Here is a 22,694-nt window from a genome sequence, read left to right as displayed (position 1 = left end):
ATCCACAGAGCAGAGCAGTGATTAAAAGAGGAGAAGGAGAGAAGAGGAGATGGTCAGGAGCAGGCAAATCAGGCTCATTTTTAAATGAAGAGGTTCAGGATATGATATATATTTAGTGGCGCTGTCGTGGGATTTACAGAAGCCGTAGTATGACACTGTACATTTCTGAAATTGCTTTAATAAGTAACAGAGAAATGTCACAAGCAACATCCGGATGGAAACTCTGTTCCTTTTCCGCTGGCTGTCTGTTCACCAACATGTAAATAATTGGATCTTACATCAGAAATCAAGGGATTTTTCTTTTGTGTGTCTAACTTTTTCTGAGGAGTCACATAGCTATGTTCCTGGATTTGGCTTAGTCTGAAACACCTAAAACAGAGGGAATGAAGAACAAGACAGGCAAGCAGAACTCCAAGGGGAAGGAAAGTGTGAGTGGATTTGGTTGTGACTTGACAGAACATCTAAAAAACTCAGGACAAGATGGTAAATATATTACTCTCCACTTTATCGTTTGTTTTTGTTTTTTTTCTCTTGCCATTCAGCAAAGAATGTGACTGTTTGTTCTTTAACTTGAAATTGTAATCTTCAAATATAAATATTAGAACTAAAGACATTTGTGATACACTTTTAGTACGTACATACACACTTGGAACTAATATATATATATAGTATCTTTGTATTTGTTCCAATACAAAACATAGTTCTAAGTGTAAACTTTCTCAAGTAGAGCAGACACAAAATGATTTATCATGGAAATTTAATTAATTTACAGGCCATTTTAATATTAATATAGAAATGTTCATGCACATGCTTAGCTATAAATTTACTATTGGCTATTGTCATATTCATTCTTTTCCTGAACAGTTAGTATGTTATGTTTGCATGTTCTTCCTGTGTTTGTGTAGCTTTTCTCCAAGTACTCCATTTTCATTATTACTTTTAGTGCTATTCAATAATCTAGTTTTACGTCTATTTCTGTGTAAAAATAGACAAACAAGGAGACAAACAGACAGTTTCAGGCTGAGAAAGCGGACAACATGACCACCTGCTATTCATTATGAGATTAAATAAAATGCCAAACACCAAAGAACATCTTAATAGTCAAAATTCATTGTGTGTGGACAAATAATTCAGTTTATTTTTATTTATGTCCCCCACAACAACAAATGCATTTGTTACCAATGCAATCTTTTGCATGCAACAAGCACAAAGAAGTATGTAAAACATTGCTTATTAGTCATCAAATCGTTAGCATCACAATACAAACTGTATATTTAGTTTAATGGCATCGTAGACTGATAAACAAACTAAGTGGTTTTTCACAACAGACAGTGACATAGGTATAGCTGGGAAGCATAACGCACACAGCAATGGTTTGCTTTGTGACGGTACTGCTGCCATTCCCAAACAGCTATTGTATTTGTGACTATATCTGTTAGCTTTGTAAATCAAAATGAACTACTGAAGGAACTATTGAAGGAACAAGTAATGAATAACACAAGCAAAATACTGATCTCATGTTTGTTCACCATTAATTAATCGTGACGCATCTTTCATCTCAAGTAGCTACTATATTTGTTCAGGATTTGTTCAGGATTTGTGCTTCAGTAGTAACTGAGTTACTACTAGGTATTTGTGTCCCCTCAAGTTAAGTGTTACCAATTAAAGTATAAAAGACAACTAAAGACCTGGGAGGGACAACAAGGGACAACAATAAAGTGTATGTGGGGGGGGGGAGGGGGGGATGTTGAGGAAGAATGGAGGCTGTCAAGACTGTTCACAAAATAAAAAAACACCATATGTCTTAAATTATAAAAAATTATAGCTAAGATTTATATATATATATATAAATGTATATTATTTGTATTATATATATATATATTTTCAAGGAACTGCAAAAATTCAACATTTGGGAAAGTGCAGGCCAGTGAAGCTACTGATCAAAGTGATGGAATATGAGGGAGGAGCCGGGCTACCTCCCACTGAAACTGCTGTCCCGAGGACAGGGGGAGGCACCACTCACCATGGACAGGGGGGGCCGCCGGGAGGCACCACTCACCACGGACAGGTTATCCAGCTGCAACGGCAAACAAACGGTGCTGAGGAGCAGAAACAAAAGGCAGCCATTTTGGTTTCAGCTGGGGGGGAAGTAGTCAGGGAAACAAAAAAGGCCCTGGGTCTCGGGAGGGGCAACGGCAGGGGTCAGGCAGCAAGGTCCGCACGTGGCAGCTGGGACAAAGAGGCGGTTCTATGGTACAGAAAACGAGGCACCCGTGTCTGAATGGGCTTATCGCCTGCTCTATACTCTACTCTATACTCTGCTTTATAACATCCATATCCCCATCTTAAAACCTAATTATGATTCTGACTGTATGGGAACGGAGACAGGGTATAACAAAACAGAGGAAAGAGAAGTGTGTTCCTACTTCAGGACAAGAAAACAAAATAGGTGTCAGGACTTGGAAAGAGTTACGATAGTTTGAGGCATAAGGAATGAGGGCCTGGCCGAGGATTCTGGGAAGGTGAAACAGAAGCCCGATTCTGCATGCTTGACAACAAGGTGCGGGTGAAGCATAAATGAAAAACCATCTGACTCCACCCCATCCATGGACTGCTACATCCATCTCCTTCATACAACCTTTAGGGCTGCTAGGCAGAAAACATATACTGTACACTATAGGAACAAAAGTATTGGGACACACCTCTCAATCACTGAATCACTATGTAAAGCAACAGAACGGGGTCGGCAAGTGCTGAGGCACATAGTGCATGACAGTCGCGAACGCTCTGCTGACTCAGTAACTGCAGAGTTCCAAACTTCCTCTGGCATCAACCTCAGCCCAAGAAGCGTCGGGGGCTTCATGGAATGGGCTTCCATGGCCGAGCAGCTGCATGCAAGCCTCACATCACCAAGCGCAATGCAAAGCGTGGAACATGTATTCATGCTGGACTCGCTTTTTGATATTTGGGCAAAATGCAAGTAGGTGGCAGTGAAAATGAATCAACATTTTTACCGTTTACGATAATTTTATGCCTTAAAATAGAAATGCGTTATACCTGCGGTGCCAATTGCGGGCGCTAACTGTGCTGCTCAAACATTTCATTTTGGAGTTTTGGATTAGGGTTATATTACAAAATTTTATTTAGCTTGGAAATTTCTTGTAACTGTTGTAATGCAGTTCAAAATGTAGCCCAGGCAAGTTGACTAGCAAGTGGCCGAGTGGGTGAGTGAGTGAGTGAGCTTGTGTATAAGCGCGGTGCTGCTGGCGAATGTGCCGACATTCCAGCCGCGGCCCGTCTGTTTGTTAGGACAGCGGCTTCCAGGCCTCCAGACCACCACCGTCTTATTTGGAGAAGCAGTTTTTATAAATGACACAGAAACAGTCATACATCAACTGCCCAATTCATACAGTGTTTTAACTCTGCATGCACAAAGTTTCATTATATTACTCGCGTCTGTGCGTGTATGAGTTTACACAAATGTAATTTATAGATGAAAGCAAAGCAGTTAAATGACTAGAATTAGGGCAATATGTAAAACACAAACAAATTAAAGCAGACTATAAATATAAATTAAAGCATTATGAAGTAAGAAAGTAGAGGTGTTAGAAAGGGCATGTAGTTTTATGGATAGGTTTGAATACTGCGTACGTTTTGTGATAAAAGCTTTCTTGGTAGGTGGATTGTGGCTTAAATTTGGTGATTCATAAAATTCTCAATGAGTAATCTGGGCTCATCCTACCTACTCATTACGCTGTTCTTAATGGGGAGTTACAGTTCATAGGAAACAATTATCATTTTATAACCAAGATGAAACGAACGATGGCATAGCACTGACACATCGCGAACATTATGTGTGTTGAAGAACAACTACTTTATGTGTGAAATGTTCTACAAGGTGACTTTAGCCAAACATACCAGATCACACATCCTGTACTCTGAATACATCTGTATATGGATGATTTTGTATTATCTGAACCGAAAATATGCTGCAAATATATTTTGATTCAGTATTTTCTGCATTTGAATGATATTAAGGAAACCACTAGAGAATATAAATACATTAAAAACACATTTACATTTACTATGAAAAAAATAAGAGATAAATTGGTTTCTGAATTCATTAATCCAATGCAAAACTAGGAAATAAATGGATATCAGATGTTATTATTCGGGAGAAACTATGCAATAAAATAACATGCTGGGCACCATGCTGGAGAAATATTGCCATTTTTTAATAATGCGAATGGTGGGATAATCAAGTGCAATACAAGTTTTAAAAATGTTAATTTTGGCTATTTATCTCATTCTCCTTTTTTCCTTTTGTAGTTCCTCAAGTTCTCAAGTGCTGTGCTGAATTTATTGAGAAACATGGAATTGTTGATGGAATATACAGACTCTCAGGGATCACGTCGAACATCCAGAGACTCAGGTACCTATCTCTGTAACCAAGGCGTCACGCTGTGTAGTTCTGAAAGATTTTAAAAAATCGTATTATTTTCCGTTATGATTCTGGTCATATAGCAATTGCATATTGGCTGAAGATGGGAGAAGGGATGGATGGATGACAACATTTCTATCATGCGATATTACAACAATAAGCACCACAAGAACACTGATAACAACAATCATAATAATAACACCAACCAGGACAAGATGTTTCATGATGTTTCAGTGGGTAGCACTGCTGTGGGACAGCCCTACAGGGTCAGCAGTCTGAATGCTGTCCTCATCCAGTGCCTGTAGCTCTTACACAGTGTGTAAATATGTCTGTGAGATCGTGTTCAGTAATGGACTGGCATCCCATCCAGGGTTGGCCTCTGCCTTGGGGCCTTTACTACATGGAATGGATGGGGGGGTGTCACCATAATATTATTCATGATAAGGGGTACGCAAGATAGACAGCAGCATTTCCAGTGTCCGCTTGGTACAGGCTGTGCCGGTCAACCCATCTAGTCGGTGACATAGGCGAGGACTTCATCAAAGACAAAGCAGCCGAAAAAGTGATTCAGTAACTTATCTACAGAGTATTGTCTTTAGGGGTGAATCAGAATGAGATCAAAATGATCAAGCAAAGGCACTGGAAAGGTTTTTTTTTAAATAAATCATTCATATAAGATAAGAAAGAACCGCATTCAATACAGAATAGCCTTGGTACACTTGACAATAGTCATCTGCAAGCTTTGGAGAGACCCAATACTACCAGCATTACAGTAAGACATGGTGAAGCCAAAGGAGCGGTGACATGCAGTGTTAGTGTGACAGCCTAGATCCTTTCTCTGCGTCTTTAGCTATGGGAGAGACTAAATTAACTGGAATGAACTGAACGCATTGAATTAATTGGGAATGATACCATAATTTGTATTGCATAATGCAGCTTATCAAATATGACTACATGACACCAGCCTACGTAGTGACCAGCTGGAAAGCTTTGCAACAAATCCAAAGTAGCATTTGGTGACCTCTAGAGGATATTAATGTACTGGGTTACACTGATACAGCTCTTATTCTTGAATAAGTGATGTGTTTATTATACTCTTTGAGATACTAGATGATACAAAAGTTCCAGAATATACTGGCAACTTATTAATTGAGCAGCAAGCTGTCTATATTCCATCCATCCATCTTTTAGCTGTGTATCCTGGTCCGGGTCGCAGACAGGGGGAAGAGGGCTGTGGCAAGATGCCGGTCACCGCTTACATTGTCATTGAAAAATTTTGCGTGAGGGAAAAAAAAAAACTTTCATTTTTAAATATTAGGTTAAACTTGCATTGTCGCCTCAGAAGAGATTCTGATGTATTCATTTAATTAAAATCAAGTGAAAATGGATGTTTGTGACTTATTACAAGAGATGCAAATTAAAACACTAAAAAATTATAATGATTAATTGAAGTGAACTAGATAAAGTAAAATCATCGTTTCACCAATTGTGCACTGCTGCTGAATTTAATTACAGACTTCTCAACTTCCTGTGCTTATGAAAACATTTATTCCCGGGTCAGAATGAATAAACATTTGAATGCATATTTCAGATGAAGGAGTGGGTGACATAACTTGAAACCAGATATATTTTTTCTCCTGCTAAAATGAAAACTGATGCCTTGTATCTGCACACATGCACATATGTCTTTGAAAATGCAGCAAGTGGTTGCATAAATTATCAAGGGCTTTTTTCCCCACTCGTAAAGCTGCCCCTGGCAGTTACCTGAATGCTGTCTTGCTGAAATCTCTGCTTGTCTTGAGAGATTCAGATCAGTGTTTGGACCCATCATAATTCACATAAATCACCTGCAATAACATCAGCCCTTTTCTGTGGGGTGACCAGATGATCCATGTCAGGCAGGACACTTTGAGCTGGGACAGCATTTGTAAACTACCGTTTCAATTAAAAGGACCTGGATTTCACTTAAGCACGGAGTTCTTGCCGTGTGCTGATTGGTCAGTCTCCTACAATCATGCATGTGTCACTATAATATTAATGTTAACAGCTGGATGAGTCTTTCAATCAAGGAAACAAACCAGTCATAGCATGAGAAGAACCAAACTATTTAGCCAAGCGCAGGAGCCTCCCAGTTTTAATATAACTTGGATTATCTGGTCAACCTTCTTTTGTGTTTGTATACTACAGCACAGTTTGGGTCAGAATAACAACAGAAACAACAAAGCACTTATTTATAAAACAATAATATCCATATGTAATTCATAACATATGAGTGTGATCCCTGCAATGGACATAGATTCATTTCTCATGCTCTGTGTTTCTTGAGGACAATATGTTTTATTTGCAGTATGTTAACAATAACTCTCAATACCTTGAACTCAGACTGTCTCCACATTTCTGGCCATGTGACCGTTGACCTGGTGTCTCTCTCTGCGACTGTGCAGGCAGGAATTTGGCTCCAAGCTGAGCCCTGATCTAACGAGGGAGGTGTATCTTCAGGACATTCACTGTGTGGGCTCACTTTGCAAGCTGTACTTCAGAGAGCTTCCAAATCCACTGCTGACACATGAACTATACAGGAAGTTTTTGGTGAGTGAGTGTGAAAAATGTTACATACAATACAGTATATAAATATATACTGTATAGGAACTTGACCTAATTGAAGAAAAAACCAAGATCTGCATGCAAGACAATATTAAAAATACCTTCTAGGTCTTTTCTGTCAGATGTTCCCACATATAAGTTTTAGTGGCATCAATCTTTATTATAACGTCATGTGTTTTGACTATAATTGCATGGAAAAATTGCTTTATATGGACATTTATCAGCCCCGAACCCCCCAAACCCATGCAGTACTACCACAACATTGGTAGCAACATGACCCTACTGTCCATGCCCAAATATATGGCCTTGGTGGGACAGCCTGAAGCCTCCTACACAATGAGTTGAATTACAGTGAATTTGAGCAGTGTGTGGCTCAGTGGGCTAAGCCTCTGTGCCTGAGGTCAGAAGGTCCCCAGCCTCTGTACCTTTGATCAGAAGGTCCCTTGTTCAAGCCTGGCCTTGGAGGATATTCATGCCTGTGGGCCCTTGAGCGAGACCCTTAACCCCCAGCTCCATGGGGCTGCTGTAGGTTACTGCCATTCACTGCCAAGCTTGCTTTCATCTACATGTGTGGCATGGAGAGCAAGATGGGGTAGGCGACATGGTAACCTTCCAGAAGGTATCATTGAAGTATCATTATTATTCATTGACAACACCATTTGGGTCCATGCAGGATGCCGTGTCGGGGAAGGAGGAACATGATCAGCTACAGTGCATTCAGAGTGTCATCAGAGAACTTCCCTTGTCACACTACAGGTAAAATGCAAGTGACACTCTTTGGTGCAATTTGTGTCACCGTGTGGCTGCTGACTTGAATTAATGGTGTTTTTCCCCCTCAGGACCCTGGAGTACCTCAGTAAACACCTCACACATCTTGCTGCTTTCAGTTCCCTGACAAACATGCATGCTAGAAACCTGGCCCTAGTGTGGGCTCCGAATCTTCTCCGGTAAGTAGATACCCCAAACCTGCATTCAACAGGTAACAAAGTTGTCAAGCTAAAGCCATGCTGAATTTTTTTTATCTGCTAGACATCGGCAGCAAGTCTCTTCACTAATTTTACTATAGATCAGGTAGGGATTCCTCAGCTGTCAGTTATTTTTATCGCTAAAAAGCGATTTTAACTGGAACCACCAGAAATTTGTTGCACAACTATCGCGTTATGAATGCCTCGCTAATGTAATTAAGTGTTGTAGATCACCATGTGATTCTTTATGTACCAGGGTCCCCAGTTGCAGATGTTGATGCTATTCTAGAAACTCTCATGCTGAAGATTAATAAAATAGAGTCGATACCCAAGATACGGGTGCTCGCCTGACATGCCGATCCAAAGTTTGCTCCAGCGAATAATCTTAATACTCACATTCATGTTATCGCTCATAATGCTATAACAAGTAAATATCAGGTGATCTAAATGTTTCAGTAATTCCCTGGTAAAGTTTATCTTGTGAACAGGAACATATGGGATAGAGGTTGATTCTTGCGGGACAGGCAGTAGGGACCAGTGCCCAAAAACACATTTCAGGACATCAATTTTTGCAATACATGCTTATACAGAACAAGAAAATATATCCATAGAGAGAGAGACAGAGAGAGAGAGAGAGAGAGATAAATAGAATCAAAGATAAAACACAAATAAATGTTTAAAGAACACCATAGAAAAGTGTTATTTGAAAAATGTTTTACTCTTATTTATACTATTATGGCTGTTAAATATCTGTCTTTGCACATTTCTTTTTCGTATGGAAGATCCAAAGAAAATGAAATCCTTACCTGTAATGGAGACACTGCGTTTCTGGAGGTGAGGGTGCAGCAAGCAGTGGTGGAGTTCATATTAAACCACATGGATCAGATCTTCAACAATAAACCTGGACAGTCTATACCAAAAGAAGAAGGTAAGATACATTTCTATATTCGTTCCTAAATGACATTAGGGGAAATTGCTGTAATACTCCCTGTGAAAGTACCAAGATAAAATACATTTGCGTAAGCAACACACGATGTCACGATGAATTCATCAGGTGCTCTCTGTCTCCCCTTATCCTGTAAGAAGCAATCCAGTGCGACACACAGTGAGAGCTGACATCAAAGACCTGCATGCATGAAGTGCTTACATCATCACTACCTTAGTTACACAGAAAGCATTCTTAGCAACATGGAACAGCCTTGTCAGCTGACACACCAATAACCAACACAGCTACATATATGGATAAACTAGCGTAAACCGTTCAGCATAGTAAGATTCACAGTAACACGCATGCTGCGCTTTTTGTGACGGCATACTGCTAACCCTAAAATCTGTAATTACCTGAATTAGTTCTAATAACGTTTCACACCGTTCAACTACTAAAGCATCGCAAGACTGCAAGTACAAAGTATTTGCGATTGGTGTAGCTTCCAACCATACTGTCTAATTATTCAGCTTTTACATGCATTGTAGAGATGACAGTAGATTACTGACTATACCGCTTTATGCCAAATACCTAACAATGTATTTTACATAGATTATTTTGGTGGAATTTTGGTATACATGGCACGTGACATGATATGCTGATTTAACCAGATAGACTAGTGAGATTTGAATGAATACAGATACAAAACTGCTCCTTAGTTCAGTGTTACTCAACCCGGTCTTCGGGGGGGCCGCTGACGGTCCACATTTTTGCTACCCGGTAAGGAGCTGGGAGCTGGAGGGGCCCAAAGACCAGAATGGGAAACACTGTCAGAGGCTCATCGATTATTTAATAAGATTAATAATGAGGAGAATGTTGGAAAACTTAATGACAGGTTCAGCCAAGTTTATTTAAGCATGCAAGTTGTTCTAAAGTTTTTATAAACTCCTTCTCATCCTTCTGGATAAGAATATTTGGTTACACTTTACATTAACTGCACCCTTATAATGGCATTATAATGCATTTGTAGAACATTTAGTGAACCTTTATAATGCATTCATAATGCTTTCATAGAACATTCATAAGCAGCATGGAAGTATACCTTAACATCCTAACATACATTAGCAGCTTAATAATAACAAGCATTATAATTATATAATGTTTATTAATGTATATGTTTATTACTACATGTTAAGATATACTTACATGTTGCTTATGAATGTTTTACGAATGCATTATAAAGGCATTATGAGGGTGCAGTTAATGTAAAGCCTTATCGAATATTTGGAGAAGAAATCAAGTTTTCATGTGTTGTTGAATGAATGGTGCTCCTGATAAAGCAGTTTCTGCCTTAGCTGACCATCAATTTAATCAACAACACTTTATTGTAATGGTTATGAAGGTATATTGAACTGATTATAATGGTGTTGTGAAGCTCATAATGCCATTGATCGAATATCTTCGGAACATCAGATTTCTGGTCCATCTGACAAAATAATCTTTGTTTCTTGCACAATATTATTTCACAATCTGATTCTTATGAAATAATTATTGGTATGATGTGTTGTTTATGAAATTGCATCTTGGTTATTTTTATGCTTAACATTACATAAAAGAAGACTGATTATGTTAAACAAAAATTGCAGGGCAGAGTTCAGCATGTGAGCCACCGTATGTTATGACCAACTTTGCTGCTCCGGGTCAGTATGCCCCTATGAAACTGATGAGCCTGGAAGAGGCCCAAGCTCGCACGCTGAACGCGAAGCACCCGGCGCGCAGGGAGTGCCCGCAGGAGAGCGACGCCGCCGAAGGGAGCACAACTGACGCCAAAATGTACCACACTGTGATCGACATGCCCAGCAACAAGTACGATTCTCATTCTTACGCAGCAGAACTTCACAAAACTTCTACGAGACCACTTGTACCTTTTTGACCATTGTAGCATTAAAAGAGTTTAAAAAGGAAAAAAAAAACATTTGGCAAAGTGCTGCTTTTATATCAAGAAGCAGGGGGAAAAAAAATTAATCCAGAGCCTTCCTGAGGAAATGAGGGACGCCCAGAATGGCGCGGTGGTGCTTTAAAGAGTTAAAGTGTTATAGACTCACAACTCTCAAAGCAAATATTTGAAATGACAAAATAAGTTTTCCTGCCACCATTCCCCTGGCTGCTGTTGTGTAGGATGTCAAACAAAGGAAACTGATTTAAGACCAATTTTCTTTAAACCCAACGCAAGTACACACAGGTAATGATTTTTTTGTAACATCCAGTTGTTTATCTTGGCAGCTGAGTACCCAACAGTCTGCAAAACAAGAAGAGTTATTGTGTGGGCTTTTCCGCTCAACAAAATCTGCCAGTTTATCTGTAACAGGTCCTAAGTTCATACTGTGCCACTCAGGATATGGAAGGCAATGGTTTAAATGAAAATATCTGGTATGGGACATGCCCTGAATCATACTGATGTACGATAAAACAGACGCACAATACATGCAAGTCAGCAGCACAGATTTTTACGCTAACAGGAAGATGATAAAAAATACAATGAAATGTGTTTGCCGATCACACTCACTAACCAGCACAATAGTATGTGATGTGATGTGATGTGATTGCAGTTTCCATAACAGCGATGATGACTTTCAGTTTGCTCCAAATAGCACAGTTTTGTCTTGTACAAAGCTTGTTTTCTTAATACAAATAACTTACTGAATCATATGAAGACCCAGTGATTCGTGGGTTCAATAAAGAATGCCTGGAAATGCAGCTGCTGGTCGTGGCAGATTGTGTTAGGTGAACTGGTCTTCCAAATTCTAAGGATTTGTGTAGGCCCAGTGATGGATTAGCATCCCGTTCTGGATGTACCCTGCTTTGGAGATACCCTGTCCTGTGATTCCTGAAATAGACCGTCTGATGTAACCATGCACAGGGCTGTGTGAACATTCACATTCTTTGCTTCAGAGCCCGGTGTGAGCTTCAAGATCACAAAGAAGAAGGATCTAGACCAAACAATGAACAATGTTTGGATCAGAATATTCAGCGACTAACAGCTTTCAGCAGGGACATAACAGTTCAGCTGTAATGTTGAAATTGTAAGGGAGCGGCCAAGAAGGAAAAGCCACTTTTTTGTCATTTGAGCCACTGAGCTACTTACATTGCAAGGAAAGTAGAGAGCTGTGCATTATAGTCATTATATACTGTATATTAGTGCTGTCGTCTCCTAATGAGTAACATATAGTCGCTCCAACTTGGGTCTCTGAGCCATTTTCCCCCTCAGCTGTGGGTAGTGCATGGCTCTGTGGGTATGGGGCTCTCTGCCTGTGACTGGATGGTTGTTGGTTCGAATCCTATACCAGTCAAAGTGTTGTTAGGCCCTTGAGTAAGACCCTTAACCAAAACTGTTCCAATCTGTCTGACCCTGTTCTCTGATCCTAACTCAGAGAAAAGCAGCTGCCAAGCAGATATATGGCAGAATAGGTTTCACCCAAAAATAATGCAGGACAAATCAGCTCAAGTGCAGTGACTTCTGCACAAAGTTAGATCAGAGCTGGCCTGTTTTTGCTCCTCTCATACTTCAGGTTCACTCTCTGAAAAATATTAATGTTGTTGTTTTATCATAAATCAGGTGACGTGTTAGCAAATGCTCACTGGCCATCTGCGTTTAATTTGACAGTTTCAAAAATGGCTAAAGGAAAATAATACCACGGTCAACACCAAAAATTCAACATTATATTCAGCGTTATAGACATGCATATTATAGACGTGAATAAAAGTCAGATAAATGCCTTTGGGGACATCGCTGCTGGTCACTGAGCTTTAAGGCGTCTTTAATATATTCTTTATATATCATGTTACAAGGAAGTGCTGAATCATATTACTCATAATATTTTTTTTAAATAAATTGTCTGAATAAATTGAGAATTAGTAATGTGTAAGTAATTCTTTGTTTTTCTTCGATCTATTAGAAGAAGTTTCTCAGGAAAATCTAAGAAATGGAAGACCATCTTCAGCCTGGGAGGATCCACAAATGACACAAAGAGGAAGCTGACCTGGAACGGCAGTGTCTTCATAAAGTCCAGCAAATTAGCAGGTAGCTCTCTGCTCTTCCAGGAGTCACTCACAGTGGAAGAAAAGGAAACGGGGAATGGAAAAATGAAAAAGTTGGGGAGAGAAAAACTCTATCACACTGGCTAATTTATTTTTTCTACTATAGCTGGGGCTGAAATTTTAAAATTTTATTTCATAATCAAATATGAACTAAAGTATATGAGAATCCTTTCCATAAACCAATTGTTCCCATTCCTCATCCCAGCTTGTTACATTGTGCAGTCAGATCAATGAAATATATAAATATTTGAATTGAATTATTATTATATAATCATTTTTATCAATGAAATGTCCATCCCAAAGCTTTGGGGAAGAGAGGTTTCAGCATATAAATATTTCGAGCAGAGTTTGCAAATGGATTGGAAAAGGCAGTAGCCTACGGTATATGAATGCTTCAGTGGATAAGTGCAAAAAAAAAAAAATACTTCAAAGCTTAATTCCAGGAGACATGACCCTGTAGCCACGTTAAATGTATCAATCATTTCATTCTGTATTAGAATAAATTCCGAATTAGTTGCAGATAAGATGCAGCTTTTTTAGCTTGTAACAATTCAGGGAAATATTTGTGTGTGTATGCAGAATTTAATTTTCAATCATTTTTTTCATGTTCCATTTATCTCTGAACGAGAACAAGCTCAAAATAAAAACCTAGGAATTATGGTTACTGTCTGCCATATTGCTTGACATATCAAAGTGATATACAGTGGTACCTCAGAACTCGAAATAATGGAAAACCAAGTAATTGGTTCCCTGCCCCAAAAAATGACACCGAAATATGTTTTTTTAAGCATTTAAACACAAAATGAACCGGACAAAACAAGAAAAGCATATACTGTACTAAACACATCTAAGCAAATTTATCAAAACAGTAATTTTTAAAGTAAGAAAATAAATGCATCCAAACAATGTGTAAAGTAAAAAAAACAAAAAACAACAACGATGTGTCATGCCCCGATCGTCCGCTCCTTCCGTGTGCCACGCCCCCTCGTTAACCCCGTGTGGAATCCCCATGTTATCACAAAACTTGATTTTTTCCCTCAACTGCATATGATGAATTTCTGGTTGTTGTCATTAGTCCTCGGTATTTAGTCTGCGTTTCAGTTTCCCCAGTCCGGTCATTGTATTGTCCGTCTGCGTTTTGCCTGCCTTACCTGTAATTAAACCCCGTATTCCCTGATGCCCTGACGTCTGCGCTTTTGTCTCCGTTCCATCCCGCCGGGCATGTCAATATTATTATAATTAAATGTATTAATGGTTTATTATTAATATTAAAATAATTAATAAGAAATCTTTATTTTTAAATGTATTTTATTATATAATAATAATTACTGTTATTATCATTGTCTAAATGTATTTTTACTGTCTAAATATATGTATTCAGCTAGTGTAAACATGCATGATGCTATCACAGCGAATGCAAGGCTGAGACTGAAGAGACGTTTGGTGTAACTCATTTCCCTGTGCGTACAAGTTATCTTAGGTCAGCGTTCATGGTTTGACTTCTGAGATTCAGATTGAGTCCTAGGTAAATTTTTTTCAAACTGATTAGTTCGACTTTTAAGAAATTCGAGTTTTAATGAGTTTGAGAACTGAGTTACCACTGTAGTCTTTTTCAGAACAGATTAATGGAAGCTGCATGGTGGAAATAACTGTAATATTTTAAATCTTACTTTTGGTAGTTACTAGTTAAATAATTACAAAGTAGCAAATTCAATTCAAAGTGAATTTCTCTGGTTCTTGTACTCTGCATTCAACTGACTCTCTCTTGCACTGTTATATTTTGGCATTTACAAGTATTACATGTGCTAATGATTTATGACATTTTAATCGGAATGGTGCCTTACGTAGCCCGATGTTCTTTTACAGAAAAAGCAACAATTCGGCCAGCCAAAAGCATGGACTCTCTGTGTTCTCTCTCTAAAGACGGTAAGGCATACACAAATTCATCACAAAAAAAGCACCGTAGTAACATGGTATTACAGTCTCTTTTATTCTTACACTTCATATCAAAGATGGTGAATTCAAGCAGCCGACCAAAGCCCATATCTCAGCAGCACCTGCCTTCAAGTCACATACGCTAGACTCCAACTGCTCATATGACCTCAGCAAGGAAGACGAAGAGTGGAATTTGGAGCCCGAGAACATGCTGGGGGCCACGGCAGACATCCCAAATCCAAAGAAAAAAGGGAATAAGGGCGATTCCCTCCCTCGGCAAAGGAAACTACCCGAACAGCTTAAAGTATTCAAAGGTGACGACCACTGCCACCCCACCTCGCCAAAGAACAGGAGGATGTTATATTCCGGCAACACCAACAGTGGCTCTTCTAGAACCTCCTTCCCAGGAAAACTCTTCCCGCTGGAATCGTCAGCTCAGCACCCATGCAAAGCCCTCAACATCTCCGAGCCCTTTGCCGTGTCAGTCCCTCTACGTGTGTCTGCCGTCATCAGCTCCAACAGCACCCTGTGCAGAGTGCTGGACAAGGACAAACACAGCCACCCGCTCCCAGAGCCCATCAGCGAAGCTCCAGTGTCCGAAAAAAACAGAGGGAGGCGCAGCAGTAGCACACTGAAAAAGGAGGGCGTTCAGGCAGGATCCAGTAGAAAAGTGGAAGCTGCTTGCTCCATGGAGGCTAGAAAAGGTAAACAATCAATTCTGCATTTTACAAATCATAAAATACAATCATAATACAAAGGGTTAATTTTTGGGCTGCATCTATATCATGACATTATACCGCTTACCTTGTTTACCTATAATGCACTTTGCAGAATGCTGTAAATATGTAACAAATGGTAGATACAGTATTGGCACTTTCATTTATAAAAAGATTTAATGTTTAGAGTCAACCTATGTTGTTACCTCGTATGTTATTATAACTCTTTGAAAGTAACCCGCAATGAGAGGGAGGCCTCTGTGCAATTAAATATGCACACATTTTCATTCTCGAAAAGCAGCCGGAAATACTGCTCAATTCATTAATGTACTGTAGCCATGTGGTGTACACGGTATAGACGATAATATACTATGAATGTCATCAGTTTAAATCTTGCTTTTTTCTTACAGGAGAAAATACAGATTTGAAGGAAAGCAGCAGCAAAGGGGTTATTTCTGAACCCCAGCTGCTGCTGCCAGTCCGAGCGAAGCATGCACCTTGCAGACCTCCACACCTTCAGACCCAGCCGACCTCCTCAAGCACACTTGAACAAAATGAAACTGGACAGGAGACTCTATGTCAAGCTCATATGGCCACTCTGCTGCCAAAAGAACTTGTCGGATCCGAGAAACGACTGGTGACTCCACAGAAGCACCACTCTGGACTAAGGAAACTCACCAAAACCGTAGGTGTCAAATCATTATTACATTTCATTTTAATATTTTCCCAAAAGTAGTATTAAAAATGTTTTTTTTTTTTTTTTTTTATCTCTGCAGGATGAAAAAGCAAGTGGCAAAAGAATGGACCAAGACTGGGACGGTATTGACTATGACTTAAAGGAGATTAAGTCTAGTGTTGATGTTGCACAAGACAAACCAAAGGCGAAGCTGATGGCGAAAAGCAAGAGCAGCTCCCTGCTAAACGACAGATCAAATAGCCTCACTCTCAATGACAATCATCACACTGCTAACTTTTTCACTTTAAGGGACATGCCAGTGAGACAACTTTCTTTTGACTGGGATTCTAGACATTATACAGAATTTAAGGAAGACTCAAACACTTCTCCAGTGCAGTCATTTGATGCATATGATGAATTAAACAAACCAGACCTACCTCTGACAGAGAAATCTGATACAATCAGTAATATGCCTTTACCTGTCCCTCAGAGCCAGCATAAGTGTCCAGAATATGGAAAAACACATTCAAATACAACTCAAAATCGTAATGCAATGACGAGAGAACAACCGAATGTACCAAATGATGAACTAAAAATAAAAGAAGCTTTCGATCCTGTTTCAGTAAAGATCAAAATGGAAACCGTGAACAAAAATGAGCACAAAGGTGACAGACAGAAAATTGACCCGAAGAGAAGAAGCATGAGTCTGTCACAATCCATAAATAAGAGTCCGTCATTCTTAGAATTAGCTGATAATGATGATGAAGAGTCCTTGGGAGATAATATGGGGGATCTGGAGTTGGTAGAGCCCTGGGAAGACAACAGTGGCACAAAACACTGGGTGACCAGTCCACTCCACTCTCCCAAAACACTTAATTTTTTTCAGAGTCAGGAAGAATTGCTGTCATGTTTAATGGGGGAAAGTTACAAATCAAACAAGTATGTCAGAGAGGGTAAGAAGAATGAACTTGGGGATGGTAACAGCACTGAAATATCTCCAGGGAAGAGTCTACAAGTTCATCATCACAAAAACACCCATGATGAAAATACACAGCCACCAAATTGGGAAAATATTCCAGCCAATGAAGTGAAGCCAAAATTTAAAGGAAAGGATGAGAAGCTTTCAAAGCAGAAAAATAACTGCTCTTTCCAAAGGCCAAAAAGACAAAGATCCCAAGATAGTTCTTGTATGGAAAATACAAAGGAAAATTCTGTTACAAAGCAGAGGCCGCGTTCACTCAATTTGAACCTGGAAACTCTATACATCAAGGATGCTTCAGAGCAGGAAAACTTTGATTTCCTGCCAGGTATTTCACTCAACCAAAAATCACTGCCCAAGTATGGCTGCTCATCGACTGAACTAAAGAAGTTCCTTTGTAATCGTCAAGCTTCGATGCGCAGGAACTCCGCTCCAGTCAGTGTCTCGTCAGTCAGGACATCATTCATGATCAAAACCTCCCAGGCCAACGCTGTGCCGGTGAAACTGCCAAAGATTCAGTACAGTCAGATACCTCAGCCGCTGCCGGCGAATAATGCCGACAGCTGTCCAAATAAAGAGCTGGAAAATGACCCAACAGGAAGCAGCAAAATGAATAAAGAAACTACTTCACCTCTACTCTGCATCAGAAATTCGGATGTTAATGTAGAGAGCAGTCAACCAGCATTAGCAAACCCCGGGAAAGTTAGTAATGGTTACCCGACAGTGTGGCCACAGAAACCATCGGAGTTCAGAAACACCTCCCATGGAGATGCATTCGGTGACTTTGCAAGACTTGAGCGACCTACGGTAATGAAGAGGCCGTCCTTCAGGGCTCGGCCAAACAGACCCCAAAGCCTCATTCTCTTCACTCCTCCCTTTCCCAGCATGGACTGCCCACCAGCTGCAGATGATGACAAAATTCTCCTCTCACCCATCAAAAGCCCCACTGAGATGATGGCGTCTGACGTGCTTTCCAAGGAACTTGCGGAGTTTGAAGATGTGTCTTTGCGTAGGAAAATGACAATGCCAAAGAGTGGCCAGAGGTTAGAAACTTCGACAAGTTGCTTCTATCAACCACAAAGGAGATCAATGATATTTGACAGCAGAGGCAATAGGCAGAATGAATAATTTTGGCTGTTTAATTTTGTTGGCCTTTTCAAGTAACGTGCAGTTATCTGCATGGGCATTTGCTTATATGAAATGCGCTGTTTACCTGTACCGTTAATGACATGCATAAAACAATACAAACCATACAAGATATATTTATATACCGTATCGATATCTGCTGTTCAAGTCTAAGTGCCTTATAATGAAAATATTCTCTTTGTTGCACATTAAGTATATATTGCTGAGTAACATTATTTTTGCCATTATTTTTAATATCCATGTATGTAATATATTTGCATTGTGTATATACATACACATAAACATTTTAAATTACTTTTTTTCTCTAACACACCAAAACTCTGACCAACAAATATATCTTAAATGTATCTATGAAAGTAATTTGTTTGCTTGGTGCAGTGGCTTTTGATGCCAGTGTTATTACTCACTGCACCAGTGCTATTCTTTTTGCTTTTACAAACATTTCAACTGCATGAAATGCACAAGGTAAAGACAAGTTCAGTTTTTAATACTTCAAAGTGCATTCTGCACATACATTTCAGAGTATAAGATTATTGTTGATGTCAATAATAAGCTTTGGTGTGCAATTTTTACTAAAAAGGAAAGTAAGAATGAGAGAATTAAACACTACTGTTACTACCAATTAGCTGGTGTAGTATTAAAAACGTAGCCATTCATAGTCCAAAACTGAATCAACAGAATCTTTCAGATAAATATTCTTTTGCTTACTTTGTAGATCAATTAGTATATCTATCAAAGTCATGGATCAGTATTGACTAGTATAATTATGAAGGAAACAAAAGGGTTGAATGTGTTTTGGTGCTAAAATGTTACACATATGATTACTCTGCTTTCTTGCAGTCATTACTAATAATCACAGTTCTTATTTGTATTTCATTATGTGTATCTCAGAACCCTCCTCCTGTTATGCAGAACTCTAATTCAATTCTAATGTAGTGCTTCTGCTTCAGATGCAGAATAAGTATTTTTTATAATTTTCCTCTTTTATTCTCCATCTCATATAGATGATTTCTGTGTTTAAAGGATCGTGTGGTTATGTTAATGGATATAGGATGTGAAGTTAAAATGCATGAGGGTCGAAAGTGAGTAAAGAAGGAATGGTTAGGGCAAGACGTGGCTTATTTACAATGTCATGGAAATCACAGAAAATCTGAAGCTCTCATCCGAGGTTTTAAGGAAACATTTTTCTGAGCGCAGACGATATTGCTTAGCTCACCCACAGATAAAAAGCAGAAAATATATTTATGATCTACACAATCTTTAATATTAATGAACTTTAAATTTTTATCTTTGTCTTAAAGGCATTTAGGTCATTTTAAAATAAACCGTATTTACCTGCTCTTTGAAGAAAATTGTTCTATATAATAGGCCTATCATTTTTTGAAAGCATTATAGTGCAGAGCTTAAAAATAGCTAATATAATACAAATTGGGTCGATAAACCTAAACTATATGCTATTAATCAAAAACTAGTTTTGTTAGGAAGAAACCAGCATCCATGCTAGTGTGGTGAGATGGATAAAAAATATACGTAATGATTTTTAAAAGAAGCTAATGACGGGCTAGTGTAACTGGAAGAGTGTTCTATGGCTCCGTATTGGGGCTGTTAATGTTTCCCATTTACGTAACAGATGTTTAACACAGAATTTTTATGGTTAAATTAGATTACAAAAAACTAATCAGGTTGATCAGACATAGGATGTGGAGCAGAAAATAAAAGCAAAATTTTTCATTCAGCAGATGAAACTGACCAAGAAGAATACATGTACAGTAATTAATTTATGAAATAATGTACAATACACTTTTTTGGCAATGGGAATACAGATTCCTCCTACAACACGTTTAAATTATAATGCATAATGTAATGTTTTGAAAACTTTTGAAAAATGAATTTAGAAATCTTATCCAAGACATCACCAAAATGCTCTTGACATTATTGCTGTAGTTGCCTGACTAATAAAGATAATGTGAGTTCAGCATTAAGCAAAGAGAATGGCTGCTGCATTTAAGCTGCCTATTACACTACACAATGCAGCCTGTATATAAACAACAGAATGTAAGTGAAAAAAGCTGCTGAATGCAGAGCAAGTCCGACTTAAAAAGCACGAGCGCTGCCAGAACAGCACATTACATCAGCGACTGCAGGTCTATCCTCAAACTAAATCCAGCTGGTTGTTCATTACTGTGCCTCAGATTTCTCATGATTCTGCAAACTGTAAACTGCAAATTGACATTAGCGTTTTACCATAAAGATGGTACAGCTTCAGGGGGTATGATACAGTATATGTTTGCATTATACAATTTATTTATGCACATTGTTTTTTTTATAATATATGTTGACATTTCCTAAGAAGGTGCATGGTGATTTTATGTCAGATTATTTTACTGGGACTGGAAATAAGTCAGTTTTGTTTACTTAATTATGTTAAGTACACGCAACTGGAAATTAAGAATGAAGTCTTTGAACTATAATGTATTCAGCAAATATTCAACATCCACATTTCTGTGTAAAGCAATTATATCATTTATAATGTAAAATCTTAGAAATGCTTTAAAATTACCCATAATGCAGTTAGCTGTGGATCTCGATCCACTTTTCCTCCATTTTAGCATTAATTAGTAAACCTGCTTTATCTAAAAAAATCCTCCAAACCTATAAGGGAATAAAGGTTTAAAAACACCTCAGAACCGCAGGGATAACTACTGTCTTGTTGGTCTGGAACTTCTTCTCGGTGCTCTGTCTTATCCTGATAACCTTCCGAAATGGCATTTTGCTGGCCACGTATTACAGACAGCTAAAGCCTATGTTAATAAGCATATTATAGCAGGGGTCTCCAACTCCGGTCCTGAAGAGCTACTATCCAGTAGGTTTTCTATCCTACCTGGCTACTGATGAGCCATACCTGCTCCTGGTATTTATCTGAGAACTAGTGTGGCTCATCAGAAGCCAGGTAGGATAGAAAACCTACTGGATAGTAGCTCTCCAGGACCGGAGTTGGAGACCCCTGTATTATAGTATGTCAGAAGGAACTGCATCCTTGCAGAATCCCAAAAAGTCTTCAAATTTCAGCAACTGGTTTAATGCAGGGGTGCCCAACTCCAGTCCAGGGGGGCCGGAGCCCTGTGTAGCTTAGTTATTTCCCTGTTCCACCATAAATGATTCAGCTCAAGAGCTGTGTGGTAAATAGCACAAGGAGTTGAATCAGGTGTGTTAAATGAGGGGAATCCCAAAAATGTGCAGGGCTCTGGCCCTCCAGCACTGGAGTTGGGCAGCCCTGGTGTAATGTATCCTCCATGTTTTCCATGATCATAATCCCGCATAGCTTAAGTTCAGTATTTGCAGTGGGGCAATGCACTGAAGGGGGAAGCAAAAATTGATACTATTAGCTTGTTTGTTTCGAGCAGCACTGGGAGAGAGTTTATGAACTATTACAAGCCAGGATGTAACATTTTCTTTCTGCTTATTTTTCTTTTCATTTACCTTTTCATTTCTATGTATTGGGTTTCTATCCCATTTTAATTAGATCTATACAATTTCTCAATTTCTGTATATAAGTTCAGCTAATGAGTAAATCGTATATTGTTTAACCTATATGGTTCTATGGGGACGTCAGCCTTGCTACTGTTCAGAGTTCATATCTTTGTCATGTAATAAAAATTGAACTGTAATTTATTATTCATTTCCTTTATTGGTTCAAGAACAGATCTACTGAGAACAGGCCAAGTGGCAACATTGTTATCATTGTTAGCAATGCAACTACAAAGGTTTGGGAGCGAAGGATGTAGCTACTTTTCTCGTAACCATAGATACGCTCCATCTATGGGGTGTTGTTCCCTTTTGGACTTTGAATTTAGCTTTGTATTCTGTGTTCAGATGACAGGTGGGATGTTGTTACTATGGTAGATATACCATGATAGAGGAAGCAGTTACCATGGTAAATACACCATGATAGAGGGATGCAGTTACCATGGTAGATATACCATGATAGCGATGCACTTGGGATCACCTGGTGCATTATGTTTGCTCACTGATTTTCTTCTCATGCTATCTTTAGTACTCATGACTAACCTCACCAAGACGTTTTCGATTCCGATGGGAGTACAGAATTACTGTTTCTGTTTTTACATTTGCTAATACAAAATGTTTGCATGTTCAAAACAATGTGCAATGTTTTCAAAACTCCTGAGACAATAAACTGATTTTCAAAGA

At 38.9% G+C, this 22,694-nt stretch overlaps 1 protein-coding gene across 1 annotated transcript; it reads left to right on the top strand.

Annotated features, from left to right (window-relative positions):
• Positions 1-22,694, top strand: arhgap31 (Rho GTPase activating protein 31). Its single transcript, XM_023800554.2, has 12 exons — positions 1-483; positions 4,330-4,432; positions 6,886-7,030; positions 7,719-7,801; positions 7,885-7,992; positions 8,793-8,938; positions 10,582-10,801; positions 12,892-13,016; positions 14,900-14,959; positions 15,046-15,672; positions 16,095-16,369; positions 16,461-22,694. The coding sequence occupies exons 1-12, from the start codon at positions 384-386 to the stop codon at positions 18,465-18,467; spliced, it is 3,999 nt and encodes a 1,332-aa protein (XP_023656322.1). The 5' UTR covers positions 1-383; the 3' UTR covers positions 18,468-22,694.

This window comes from Paramormyrops kingsleyae, chromosome 18, assembly GCF_048594095.1.
Source record: "Paramormyrops kingsleyae isolate MSU_618 chromosome 18, PKINGS_0.4, whole genome shotgun sequence".
In the NCBI taxonomy this organism is placed as follows: Eukaryota; Metazoa; Chordata; class Actinopteri; order Osteoglossiformes; family Mormyridae; genus Paramormyrops; species Paramormyrops kingsleyae.
Note: the sequence above shows the minus strand (reverse complement) of the source record. Positions and strands in the feature narration are given on the sequence as shown.